This window comes from Propithecus coquereli, unplaced genomic scaffold (genome assembly GCF_000956105.1).
Source record: "Propithecus coquereli isolate 6110/MARCELLA unplaced genomic scaffold, Pcoq_1.0 Scaffold59, whole genome shotgun sequence".
In the NCBI taxonomy this organism is placed as follows: domain Eukaryota; kingdom Metazoa; phylum Chordata; class Mammalia; order Primates; family Indriidae; genus Propithecus; species Propithecus coquereli.
In genome coordinates this window covers 3631483-3644524 of record NW_012151840.1, presented here as the reverse complement: position 1 = coordinate 3644524, position 13042 = coordinate 3631483, and the positions used below count along the sequence as shown (strand labels likewise).

Below are 13042 nucleotides of genomic sequence, written 5' to 3'. Positions count from 1 at the left end.
AATTTGGTCATCTTCAGGGAAGAGGCCAAGTGAAGAGTGAGACCAAGGATCTGAAAACAGCTTTAAACATCTGGGAATCAGGACCTCTCATACCCACCCCTTTCCCAAGACAAATGAATCAAATACTGTACAGATGTATAGAAACATCTTTTATTTAGGTAACATGTCCCAAAACAGGTCAGATAGTAAAATAGATTTAGAGAATATGGCCCTAGGCACAGCCCTCCCTCCCCAAAAATAACCCCAAGGGTGGGCATTCCCCTTCCACCCTTGGGCTCCTCAGGTATAAAAAGACATTTTGGCAGTTCAGTGTTTATCATATGAGCATGGGGCGCCAGGTCCATGTCCTGTATTCCTAGGGTACAGCCGCAGTAGGTGGCTGCAGCTCTCCAATTCTTTCCCCACCCCAGCCTAGAAAACATTTCTGTCCCACCCCAGGATCTGGGACCAAAATAAAGAACAAGCAGGCCCCTTCCATTGAGGTGTTGGGCAGGGCTCAGCGCCACATCACTGTGCTTTGAGAAAGAGGGAGGGGATTTGTTTGGCACTTTAAAAATAGAGTGAGCAGGACTGTGGAGGCCAGAGAAGGTACCAAAACTGGCAGGGAAAGGCCATTAGGCACTAGTCCCCTGGGAAAAGGAAAGAGGGAGATAGATATGAGAGCAGGAGCTAAAAAAATTAAGAGGGGTCCACTCCAAGTGGCAGAGTGCTGAAATGGGCTAGAACCAACAGGATGCTGACTCCGGGCTTATGCCCTCTCCATACCTCCATCCCACAGCAGCTGGGTGCCCACCTCCACCCCTGGCCCCAAGTATCAGTCTGCCCTTATCTATACTGTCCATCTTCTGATTGTAGCAGTCAGGTGTCTTCCCCAATCCTAATGTCCTCTGGTCACGTCTCTAGTGGTTTGATCATCTCTTGATCCTTGGGCCTGGGGCCAGCCTCTTGTCTGTCCACTTCCCTCTCATTGGTCAGATAGTCCCAAAAGCTCCATCTCTACCTCCCAGAGAATGTTTGGATCCTCAGTACTTCCCTTCCGCTTTCCTTGCCATTCCCACACATTGGGGGAGAGGAAGGAGAATAGGGCACCTGATAGTGAATCTCCCCTGCCCCTCTCTTGAAACCCCTTAGATTTGGATGAAGAGCAGGCCAGTGAGCAGGGCAAAGCCTGCCAGGAGCAGAATGACCTTGAGGATCCTCTGCTCAGAAGTGGCCAGCTCCTGGGGCAAGATTTCCAGGAAGGTGATATAGAGGAAGGTGCCAGCTGCCATGCCCTCTAGCACAGACTGAGCCAGCTGGTGCAGAGGCCCAGCTGACTCTGCCAGAGCTGCACCCAGCCCAATGCCTAGAGGTGTCATGCATGAAAAGAGAATCCCACAGCCAGCCACCACCTGTGCCCGCAGGTGGCTCTGTAGCAGCCGCAGTGACAGGCTGACGGCCAGGATGCCTTTGTGGAGCAGTAAAGCCAGGCATAGCTCCATGGCCCGAGCTCTGTCTCGTTGCAGCCCTACTGCCAGCCCCTCGAACACCGAGTGCAGGGCCAGGGAGAAGACCAGTACACAGGCACGCAGGGCTGAGGGGGATGCTGGGGCTCCTCCTGCCTGTGGGACCCCTGGCCCATCATGCCAATGCTGCGGCCCACCGTTCACTGTTCCCAGTAGAGCCCTCGTTTCCTCCAGAGGTGGTGGCCCTGACTGCTCTTTATAAGCCAGTGTGATCTGCTCCATCACCAGAACCAGGAAAAAGCCCATGGCCAGGATGAACTCTTGCAGGGGGAACTGGAGCTGCGGGCAGAAGGGACAACAAGGAGTTCAGGAGATATGCCAAGAACAGGGAGAAGAATCAGATGCAGAGTCCGGTGGAGGCCCAGTTACATGACTTGGGGTCCCACACAGACACAGGGCTACTCTCTCAGTCACACAAAGATACAGTTACTTGGTAACATAGACCAGAATGATACACAGTCACACAGATTATGGTGTCACCCACAGTGTTACATGTAGACCAAAGTTTCTTCTCAACTTTGGCACTATTAACATTTTGGGCCAGATAATTCTTTGTCATGGGAGCTGTCCTGTGCACCATAGGCTGTTTGGCAGCATCTCTGACTGCCATCCACCAGATGCCAGTTGCAGGTACAACACTCTTCCCACCCTCCACCTAGTTGTGACAATCAAAAATGTCTCCAGACATTACCAAATGTTTCCTAAGGGGCAAAGCCACCCCCAGTTGAGAGTCACTGATGTAGGCATACACAAACAGGTCACACATTGGCCCACCTCCCCAAATGTTCACACACAGAGCCACATATTGTCACAGGGACATTCATGTTTATACACAGTCACACAGAGGCATCATAAAAGGTTACATCCAGTGTTACTTCCTTAGTCTTAGGGGAAAAAAAACCAGGAAAGAATCCAGGATGACTTCCCTGCACCACTGCCCAACTGTCTCAGTTTTTCCTATAGTGAGTCTTTGCTATGGCTTGGACTTGATCGTCTCCACATCCCACTTCCTTGGGCTAAAGCCTTTTTGGTCAGCAATGCCAGGCCCCTGAAAATTGCCTGCTATCCTTCCCAGACCTACAGAGACCTCTATCTCCAGCACTTCATGAAAACAGTGAGGATGGAGATGACTCTTGGAGCACTCTTAACTTCCTGATGGTTTGAACTGAGAACCCCACAGAGAAGGTCACACATCTGATAATAATGTTTCTCACACTGTCTCAAAGGGTACATAGGGAGATCACACAGAGACTGGGGAGGGGGGAGGGGACACATAGAAAGAGTTATGCCCTATAACCAAAAATCACAATTCACAGAATCACATGCCAAGAGCCTTCCACACAGTCATGAAGTGACACATGAACACATCTATACAAACCGTCACTCCTACAGGTATGCCATTGGACACAACCCACATACACAGGGTCACATGCCCAGGCCAGTGCTCACCGTCACATGCAGAGCTGCGAGAGCCTCATCTATGGCAGCCAGGTAGTCAGGCAGCAGGTCCAGGAGACAGGTGGCCAAAAACACACCCCCTGCGAAGCAGCTTACTAGGCTCAGGGCTTTCTGGCGGGAAGCTGAGAAGGAGTGGAGCATAGAGGGGAATGAACAAATGAACCCTTTCCAGGCCCCACTACCCCAACCCAAGCAATGGCTGCTCTGGCCTTCCCCTCCTCCTTAGGTCACCTCCCCCTGCCCCAGAGCCTTCCCTAAACCAGGTATCCACAGCAGTAGAGGGAAAAGGAGACGGTTACTTACCTGATGCTTCATGGTTAGCACCAGGCCGGCGCAGCACACAGATAGGCACCAGACTGCAGAGGAGGGTGAGCACCAGCAGCAGCACCAGGGCCCCCAACTTCACCTCCAGCCCCACAGGAACTAAGGGCTCTGAAGCTACCACCTCTGGGCGCCACACCAGGAGCTCTGGTTCTCCCCAGGGCCCCATGGTGGTTGTGGTAGCTCCAGTGATTCTCAGACCTAAGAAGATAGACCGGAGTGGGTGGGAATGACCAGGCAAGGAAAGATGGGGCCAAAGAAAGGGGAAGCTTGGTCAGCGGAGTGCAGTTCCCTTGCTCCAGCCACTTTCTGACCTTCCTCAGCCCCGGGTGACTCATCCACTCCCAATACCAGAAACATTCCTTTCTCCTCAGATTTTATCTTTCCCAAGTGACTTATTCAGGGAGCCAGCAAGGGGGAAACTGAGACATGAGAAGGACTTTGTGGATATCTCATTACCCTTTCACTTGCACTCCCCCCAGAAAACTAGAGAACTAGGAGCCACCTTCAAATAGGACCTGGAGTGGGGGTCTCCTAAGGAACGTAGAGACCATGCCCCTCGTTCCAAGAAAGGAGTGGATGAAGCCAAGGGGGCTCGGGGCTGTGGAAAGGTACCACGGGTAGCTTCGTGGACCACCTAAACAGGACGAGCCTGGGTGCTGGATCACTCTCTCGCTCCCCTTGCCCCAGCGCCATCCCCCGAAAGCAGAGAGCGAGCGCTTCATGCCACAGGCTGGGACCTCCGGGCAGATGGCCAAAGAGAGGGGCCGTAAGGGTCTGGGGTCTGGGAAGGAACTAAGACGACAATGAGGGCGGTGTCTGGAAGTCCGGGCTCCAGGAGGCGAGATTCGAGGACGCCAGCGTCGCGGGAAACAGACGAAGAATGTGAGAGCTGACTCGGGCTCCTAGGCTCCGGGAGGCCTGGACGGCAGACCACGACCCCGCTCCCGGATAGCCCGAACTCACCTCCCGAGGGTCTCGCTACATGGTATCCGCTCGGTTCCGGCCTCGAGTCGGGAATTCCCGCCCCCTCCCATCGCTCCCCCCTTTCCCCCCGCAGCCGCCGCGTACCCGCGCCCGGCTGCCAATGACAGCGCCTAGGGGGCGGGACTAAACATGGAGTGACGCAGTTTAGACCAATCAAAGACTGCGAGCAGTAGAGGGCGGAGCAGGCGACAAGAAGAGAGTGAGTGCGAGAGCAAGGGAGGAGGTTAGGTAGAAGATTTGGGGATTGTGGGCCTGGGGCGCCGCGGTGGAGGTCAGAGGAGCTGGAGCTGACCAGTCTACGCAGGCTTTGATTATATAGAAATTTTTTAAAAGAGGTAGCTAGAAACCCGGCGGGCAAGGTTGGGGCTCCATCCTTGTCTGCTTGTTGCCAAGCCTTCCGCTGAACGTTTCAGGAGATATCTTCCTGGCCTTGGGCCAGAGTCTCCTTATCTTATCTCTTTGAAGACTCTAAGACCCCGTTAGTGCCCCGTGGCGTGGATGGGAAAGCATTCCATGGTTAGGACGAACTTCCTTGCTTGACCTTCCCTCGCCAGCACCCACAACAAAGAAAAAGACAAGGGAGAATTGGAAAAGGGGAAAAGCAAAGAGAGGGTATGTCTTCAAAATCATCCCTTCTTGACTTCAATGGCCCGAGCTGACTTCTGTGCAGTCTTTTGCCTTCTCCAAGTGTGTAGAGAAGTGGTGGGACACAGCTCAGAGGTTGCTGAAAACCCACCTAGTGAAGAGCCTCTCTCAGCACACTCCAACTTACCATCCTTACCACGCCTCGAGGCATCTGGCCAGGATTCTTTCCGACTCATCCCCCACTCTTCTCCCTCCACCCTTGCTGGCCTTCTTTCTGTTTTCTGTTCTTTGCATGCACCAAGGTATTTTCTTTTTTTTTTTTAAAGCATTAATATATATATATTTTTTATTTCAGCATATTATGGGGGTACAGATGTTTAGGTTACGTATGTTGCCCTTGCCCTCCCCCCAAGTCCGAGTTTCGCACCAAGGTATTTTCAATTCAGGACCTTTATTACTGTTTCCTCACCCTGGGTCATCTTGGCTCACAATCCTGTGTTACGAGAGAATCCTCTTTTAACCTCATGGGACGGTAGGGTACAAAAAAGGAAAATAAAAAAGGGGGCTCAACCTATTCTTTTTTGCAAAGGCAAAAAAGCCTCATTGCCTAAAGAAGGGACAGAGTGATGCCTCTGACACCGCTTTAGAAATGGAGCCCAGCAACTTCTTTACGTAAAGGGGGAATGTGAAGATTTGTTGAGGGAGGGTGTCAGGAGAAAGGAATCTACAGGACTTTAAGATCAGGATGCAAATAAACTGGGGTATTGGTGTCCCATCATTTACTAAGAGTCATTGCAGCTCCAAGCTCTTAATTAAAAAATGAAAATTACTATTAGAGGGTACTCCAGATTATTCAAGGGAATATTATGCATGTCATGGTTTGTCTGTGGCACATTATGCTTTCAAGATTATTGGTAATTCATCTTGAAGCATCTTGTATGAAAAAAATAAAAAAGATTATTGGTAATTAGTAACTTTAATAAGGAATTATGACTGGGAGTCAGAACACCTGAATTCTAGCCCCAACTCTACCTTAAATTATATATACACATATATTTATATATTTATTTTTAAATTGACAAATAAAAATTGTATATATTTATGGCATAAAACATGATGCTTTGAAATATATATACATTAGCAAATGGCTAAATCAAGCTGACACGTATTACCTCACATACTTATCATTTATTTGTGGTGAGAACGCTTAAAATCTATTCTCTTAGCAGTTTTCAAGTATACATTGTAATTAACTATAGTCATCATGTTATACAATAGGTCTCTTGAACTTTACCTTAATTTGATGTGTGATTTTGGGCAAGTCATTTTTCCTCTCCAGACCTTGATAAGTCAGGGGAAAGAGGGAACTTAAACTAGCAGAGGATGGCAGAGGTCCCTTCCAGTTCTAACATTAAGGGAAGCTAACTACATTTTCCACTTAATCATCCCTGCACATACATACGGGCCGCAGGAAACCCTTTGAAATGTGTTTAGCCACCTTTCTTTCTCTAGGAAAGATCCAAACAAGAACAGCTCTGCTTTCCTTAGACCTCTGCATCAATCTAGGAAGCCTGCTTTGTCTCTTCACTGCTTGAACAGGATGCAGAGAGATGAGCAGGAAAGACAGACTTGGGAAATTTGAGCAAGCCCGGCAAGGCAGCTGAGTATAGTGTGAAGAACACAGCTCAAGCATCCAATCTTGGTTCAGCTACTTACAGAGCAACCTTGAGAAAGTTACTTCTCTTGGTCAGCTGTGAGTTGCTATGAGAATTATATAAGTAACATGAAAATACCTGACATATATAATAGTTGCTCAGTAAATACTGGATCCTGTTCCTGTCTTTACCCTTAGCCCACTCAAATCTTCACAAGTAGAATGAATACCAGTTTGAATTCCGAATCCACAACCCTAAACTTCCCTGCTTTACTCACCCAGCTACCCGTTATCTGAAATACCACTGGGGAGACAGGTAGATGAAAATCATACCTATATCATTATAGCTCCATTATTTTATTTGAAGTAAATTTCGGGACTATCAGACATTAGACCAAGGCGAAAAAAAAATCCTGAATTTTGGTATTGTTAATTCTTCTTTCTAGTCATAGATCTCTGTCTACTCATAGCAAAAAATTACCTGCCCTATGTGCCTCAGCTGTTGTGGAACAAATGTTTATGAAAACATTTTGCAAGTTGTACAAATGCAGGACATATAATGTTGCTGGTAATTACACGCAGACAATAAAACAAATTCCCAAATCAAACACAAAAGGTTTTTTAACTTGTTGCAGTTTTCCAGACCCTTGTCCCTCCGTTAGTTAACAGAGTCCAGTGAGTGTGTGGGTGTAACTGCTGTTCTTCGTCAGTAGCCTAATGCAGGGTGGCAGAATTGCAAAAACCGCGGCTGCGCGACTTTCTGCCCGCTGAGTCAAAGCCCAGTCACTAAACTTTAGTCAACAGGTTATTTACTCCTCGCCTAGGTAATAACCTGAGCTTCGGAGTCACGTGGTAAGCGAAACCAAATCAGCCTGCTCCTCCCCACTTTCTGGAAACTTTTCCCCAACTTCCCTGAAACTCATTTTCTGGCTCTTCGCCCTCCCTTTGGTCCGGCGGAACCCAATCTCCGCCTCACAAATAGTACTGTGGCCACATTGGCCTGACTCCTGACTCTGACAGCCTATTCCGACCAGTTACGGAGGAGCCGGCCTTGCGAAGGTAACGCCATTGGCTGGATGCCCTGCCCCTCAAACCCTAAGTCTTTCGCTTCCAATCAGGACTCCAGTGTGGCCACGCGGTGGGGGAGGGGAGGCCTCCGTAAATCTCCCGCTAGCTTCTCCACTCTTCCTGCCTTTGTTTACATCCCTGCAGTGGTGGCTGGAGGACAGGCACTCAAGCATCCTGTGCCCCTGTGACAGCCCTCTCCGTTCTTTCCTGAGGAGACACGAAACCCTCAGGATGATTGACTATCTCTAGGAGAAACTGAGGCAGGAAGGGCGCGGCTGCGTATGTTTTCCTTAAATTCCGTTTGTGGACGCGCAGCCTCTTAATCCCCTATTCCCAGTTACAGCGGCCCTACGGCGGCTCCTCGCAAGGTGTAACTCACTTTCCTGGTATAAGGCTGAGGGCGGGGTTTGTGTGGGCAGGTCCAGGATACGATATCCTGGAGGAAAGAAAAGGTGTAGTGTTTGGGGCGGTCGACGGGCTAGGTAGGCTTGGCAGGGCCGGGTTCTTCGGAACAGGTAATACCCGGGGGGCTTCGTTTGTCTGAACCTGAGAGATAAGGATGGAGGCGAGATCTCCAGGCGACAGGTGAGGGGGCTGCACAGGTGAGGAAGGGGGGTAATGGAAGAGGGGGCAGAGGAGCCCAGAAGCTGTGGGGGATAGGGGACAGCCATCATCCCCTTCTGCAACTCTCCGTGCCACGTGCCTTCCCACAGAAGCATGGATCTCCGAACCCCTGACCTGCTGGACTCGTGGCTGGAGCCCCCAGAAGATATCTTTTCGACGGGATCCTTCCTGGAGCTGGGACTCCACTGTCCCCCTCCAGAGATCCCAGTGACTAGGCTACAAGAACAGGGGCTGCAAGGCTTGGAGTCCAGTGAGGGCCATGGCTGTGTGAGTGTGATGAATGGGAGTGGGGGTGGGGTTGAGGCGCAACTCTGTGATAAGAAACCCCAACAGGCTTCAATCCCCAGGTGGCAAGAGGTCTTGAAACAGAGACCCCAAAGTAGACATGAGTTATAACTATCTCCATGGCCAAGAAGAGAAAGGATTGAAATTGAAGCATGAATCATCTAGGTCTGATGTCAGGTAGGACTTCCAAAATTCTTCCCTCTCCTACTGTAGGGCCTTCAAGAGAGTGAGCCTGAAGATTTCCTGAAGCTTTTCATTGATCCCAATGAGGTGTACTGCTCAGAACCATCTCCTGGCAGTGACAGTGCCATCTCTGAGGACCCTGGCCATCCAGACAGTCCCCCTGCCCCCAGGGCACCCTGTTCTCCTGCTCTCTATAAGGTTGTCTATGAGACAGGGTCCCTGGAGAAGATGCAGGGGGAAGCTGGACCCAATGTAGGGCTCATCTCCATCCAGCTAGGTCAGTGTTCTTTGTGGGAAGGGGACAATGGCCCTTTAGGTCCAGCCCTAGGCATGGAGTTAAAGGGGTTTCCCCAACCTTTGCCACTACCCAGGCCCTGCTGCTGTCAGGGTATACTCTCTTTCTCCCAGCCACTTCTGTCTCCCTCAGATCAGTGGAGCCCATCATTTTTGGTGCCTGATGTCTGCATGGTCAGCGAGCTGCCCTTTGATGCTAATGCCCACATCCTGCCCAGAGCAGGCACCATAGCCCCAATGCCTCCTGCGACCCTGGTGAGTCTTGGTGTCAGCCAGAACCAGTGCTCCCTGATACACACATACATGATCACGCAGATGGCAGCAAAGAGGATGAGGGAAGGGGAAACCGATGATGAACTCTTTTTTTTTTTTTGAGACAGAGTCTCACTGTGTTGCCCCGGCTAGAGTGCCATGGCATCATCCTAGCTCACAGCAACCTCAAACTCTTGGGCTCAAGCGATCCTCCTGCCTCAGCCTCCCGCGTAGCTGGGACTACAGGCATGTGCCACCATGCCCGGCTAATTTTTTCTATATATTTTTAGTTGTCCAATTAATTTCTTTCTAATTTTAGTAGAGATGGGGTCTCGCTCTTGCTCAGGCTGGTTTCGAACTCCTGAGCTCAAACAATCCGCCCACCTCGGCCTCCCAGAGAGCTAGGATTACAGGCGTGAGCCACAACGCCCGGCCCGATGATGAACTCTTGTCTTTGCCCCAATGTTTCCTGCACTGGGCTTGGAGACCAAGGAGACATGAGCAATTTTAAGAGCAGGAAAGGACAAGGGAGAGAGAGAGCCCTTGGAGATAAGGTGAGGTAGGAGAATCTGGGAACAGGCCTCGAGAGGAAGCCTAGACCTTGTGTGCATTGTATGCTTAGCCAGAGCCATTGTCTTAGTCTTGGGTGAGGGCATGGAAATAGGACAGGCCACGTGGGATCCAACTGGTTACTGGGTATAGGGTGAAGGAGGAGAAACGACTGCAGCAGTTTCCACTGGAACAGTTGCCCAGTAGGCAGTCACTGGCCAGTGCTACGGTGCAGCAGAGTATCGCATTAAATGCCTTTCCCAAGGCTGGCTGGGCAGGGTCCTACAGTGGGGGACTTTACCTTGGAAAGCACTCCTTGTGCCCAAAAGGCAGGGCACAGGTGCTAGCCTTTCTTTAAATCTATAGTTGAAGCTAGGAGCAGAAGCCAAGCCAAGCATCTTAGAATCTTGGGCTTAGGGACCTTAAAAAGTCTAATGCTGGCCGGGCATGGTAGTTTATGCTTGTAATCCTAACACTCTGGGAGACTGAGGCAGGAGGATCACTTGAGGTCAGGAATTTGAGACCAGCCTGAGCAAGAGTGAGATCCTGTCTCTACTAAAAATAGAAAAATTAGCGAGGCGTCATGGCACATGCCTTTCGTCCCAGCTACTCGGGAGGTTGAGGCAGGAGGATCACTTGAGCCCAGGAGTTGGAGGTTGCTGTCAGCTATGATGACGCCACGGCACTCTACCTGGGGCAACAGAACGACACTCTGTCTGAAAAAAAAAAATAAAAAGTCTAACACTTCTAAATTTGGGTGTACATTAGAAGCACCAGCATATCTTTGGTTGTTTTGTTTTTTAGATAAAACTCTCTAGGCCCCATTGTCAGACATTTTATTAGGTGGATTGGAAGACTCACCCCTCCAATAGTTTGACCAAACAGTCACCAGAGAAAGAAGGGAGCATCAGGAAAGGCAGATAGAAAATGGTTTGCCAAAGACCCTCAGGAAGCAAAAGCCAAGAGGGGACAGAGCCTCAGTCTGAAAAGTGGAGCAAATTCTTTTTTTCTTTTCCCTTTTAAAAAATTTTGTCACTACTCAGCAAATTCTTAAGTCGCAAAGTGAAGCATAAATCTTTCAAAAAGAAATACTAGTGAGAAAGGCAAGGACTCAGTTGCCATCAACTCAGGTTAACCAGATACCAGCTAGTCTCTCTACATACTTTGCTGTGATTTGCTATGAGAAGTCTGGCTGCCCTTGGGGAGCTCCTTGTCTGAAAGGGGACAGAGCCTCAGTTTGAAAAGTGGAGCTCAGACCCTAGAGGAGAACAGGCCACTGTCCCAGGTCGCTCCCTGTGGTTGACAGGCAGCTGCAAGCCTTCCCTGGCTTGCTCAGAGTGCCAAGGTCCTAAGTCTCTGGGCGAAGGCTATGACAGAACTACCTCCTCTCCCCCTTCTCAGCCTCACGAGGTCCCTTTGGCTTGATCCAGTGCCTGTCTGAATTAAGGTTTCTGCCCCCACCTCACCTCACCTCCAGGTTGGAGTTGTTCCCTAGCACAAACAGGAAACACTCTCCAGAGGACATGCAGGGGGGACAGCCTAGTGCGGGGAAATGGGATGACCCTCTGCACACTCCCATCTCAACTTCTCCTGCCCACCGCCCCCAGCTGCCGTGTCAAACCCTGTTCCTGACAGATGAGGAGAAGCGTCTGCTGGGGCAGGAAGGGGTTTCTCTGCCCTCTCACCTGCCTCTCACCAAGGTAACACACTTCCCCAAAGGGTATCCCAACCCAGGGGCTCCGCCATGGCCTCTCAGGAGCCAGCATCCCAGGGGAAGCGTTGGGGAGCTGAGGGAAGTCAAGGGTCCAAGACTGACACACCCTGTGTCTCCAGGCAGAGGAGAGGGTCCTCAAGAAGGTCAGGAGGAAAATCCGTAACAAGCAGTCAGCTCAGGACAGTCGGCGGCGGAAGAAAGAGTACATCGATGGGCTAGAGGTTAGGTATGTTTGGGCTCACATTTCTGACTTCCTGTGGCCCCCTTCCTCACCAAGGCAGGCAAGGTAAGGGACTCAGAGTGCTGAGTCTTGTCCTACCTCTCCACATTCTCTAGGGTGGCAGCCTGTTCTGCACAGAACCAGGAACTACAGAAAAAAGTCCAGGAGCTGGAGAGGCACAACACGTAAGTCAAAGCGTGGTGTGCATGTGTGTGTTGCAGGCGGTGAGGGTGCAGCACAAGGGCACCATTCTTGGGTCCTGGTTCCCAGAAAATACTAACTCTTCTTTCCTCCTTCCCCAGCTCCTTGGTGGCTCAGCTCCGCCAGCTGCAGGCACTCATTGCTCAGACCTCCAACAAAGCTGCCCAGACCAGCACTTGTGTTCTGGTACCATTAGTCTACTTCCCTCTCGCCCACCTCCTCCGTCTTCCACCACGTTTCCATCCCAACAGCCCCCACCCAGGCACATCTATCTTCTCACACTTGATAACCCCAACTGCCCTACATTCACTCTGCCCTCTGCTCCCTTCTTTTATTGTCCCCACAGCCCAAGTGTCCTCTTGCTTCCTCCCAGATCCTTCTTTTTTCCCTGGCTCTCATCATTCTGCCCAGCTTCAGCCCATTTCAGGGTCTACCAGCAGTTGGGCCTGAGGATTACCAGCCTCATGGAGGTGAGAGGCAAGGGCAGGGAGGGACCCCTGGTAAGCAAGCAGGGGCTCTGTTCTCCTTGGTAGTCAAGAGCGGGAGGGAGGTCCTGTCCTGTCTAGGGTCCCCCACCCAGGGGACCACTCTACTATTAACCTTTTTCCTTAACCTTCCCAGTGATTTCCAGAAATATCCTGACCCACAAGGACATGACAGAAAATCTGGAGACTCAAGTGGCAGAGTCCAGACTGGGGGAGCCACCCAGAGCCAAGGGTACCAATGGCTCAACAAAGACACTGCTTGAGAAGACAGGAGGAAAGACAGGACCCAGTGGGCACATGAGAACAGCGCTGCATGCAGATGAGATGTGAGCTGGAACAGAGATCTTCCTGGCCTACTTCCCAATCACAATGAGGACGCCAGGGCCTCCCCCTGGGATTCCCACTCAGGTGTCTCTGCTGTCAAAGGCCGGAATCACTTCAGGACACCTGAGGCCAGATTTGCCCATGTGAGAGGGCACCTGAAATACTTCTGTTATGTATCTGTGATTTTATTTCTTCTTTGGGGATAGGGTTGAGGAAAAACAAGTTTTGACTGAAAAATAAACTTTTTAGCTGAAATTGTATCTCGGAAATTTTAAATAAGTAGAAGGGGAAGATAGGTATTTGGTAGACCGGAGCCTAAAGTTGCTACCCTCT

The 13042-nt window shown here is 50.6% G+C and overlaps 2 protein-coding genes across 2 annotated transcripts; one reads left to right on the top strand and one right to left on the bottom strand.

Moving 5' to 3' along the window:
- Nucleotides 1–128: 128 nt before the first annotated feature.
- SLC39A1 (solute carrier family 39 (zinc transporter), member 1) lies at nucleotides 129–4387 on the bottom strand. Its single transcript, XM_012658752.1, has 4 exons — nucleotides 4251–4387; nucleotides 3267–3485; nucleotides 2955–3085; nucleotides 129–1784 (listed from the first exon to the last, which is right to left on the bottom strand). Exons 2-4 carry the CDS (start codon nucleotides 3451–3453, stop codon nucleotides 1128–1130), a joined length of 975 nt encoding a protein of 324 aa, XP_012514206.1. The 5' UTR covers nucleotides 3454–3485; nucleotides 4251–4387; the 3' UTR covers nucleotides 129–1127.
- A 3492-nt stretch (nucleotides 4388–7879) lies between these two features.
- CREB3L4 (cAMP responsive element binding protein 3-like 4) lies at nucleotides 7880–12969 on the top strand. The gene is made up of 10 exons (XM_012658747.1): nucleotides 7880–8163; nucleotides 8292–8469; nucleotides 8701–8947; nucleotides 9098–9219; nucleotides 11373–11465; nucleotides 11599–11705; nucleotides 11816–11884; nucleotides 12002–12086; nucleotides 12274–12370; nucleotides 12522–12969. Exons 1-10 carry the CDS (start codon nucleotides 8138–8140, stop codon nucleotides 12713–12715), a joined length of 1218 nt encoding a protein of 405 aa, XP_012514201.1. The 5' UTR covers nucleotides 7880–8137; the 3' UTR covers nucleotides 12716–12969.
- Nucleotides 12970–13042: the final 73 nt, after the last annotated feature.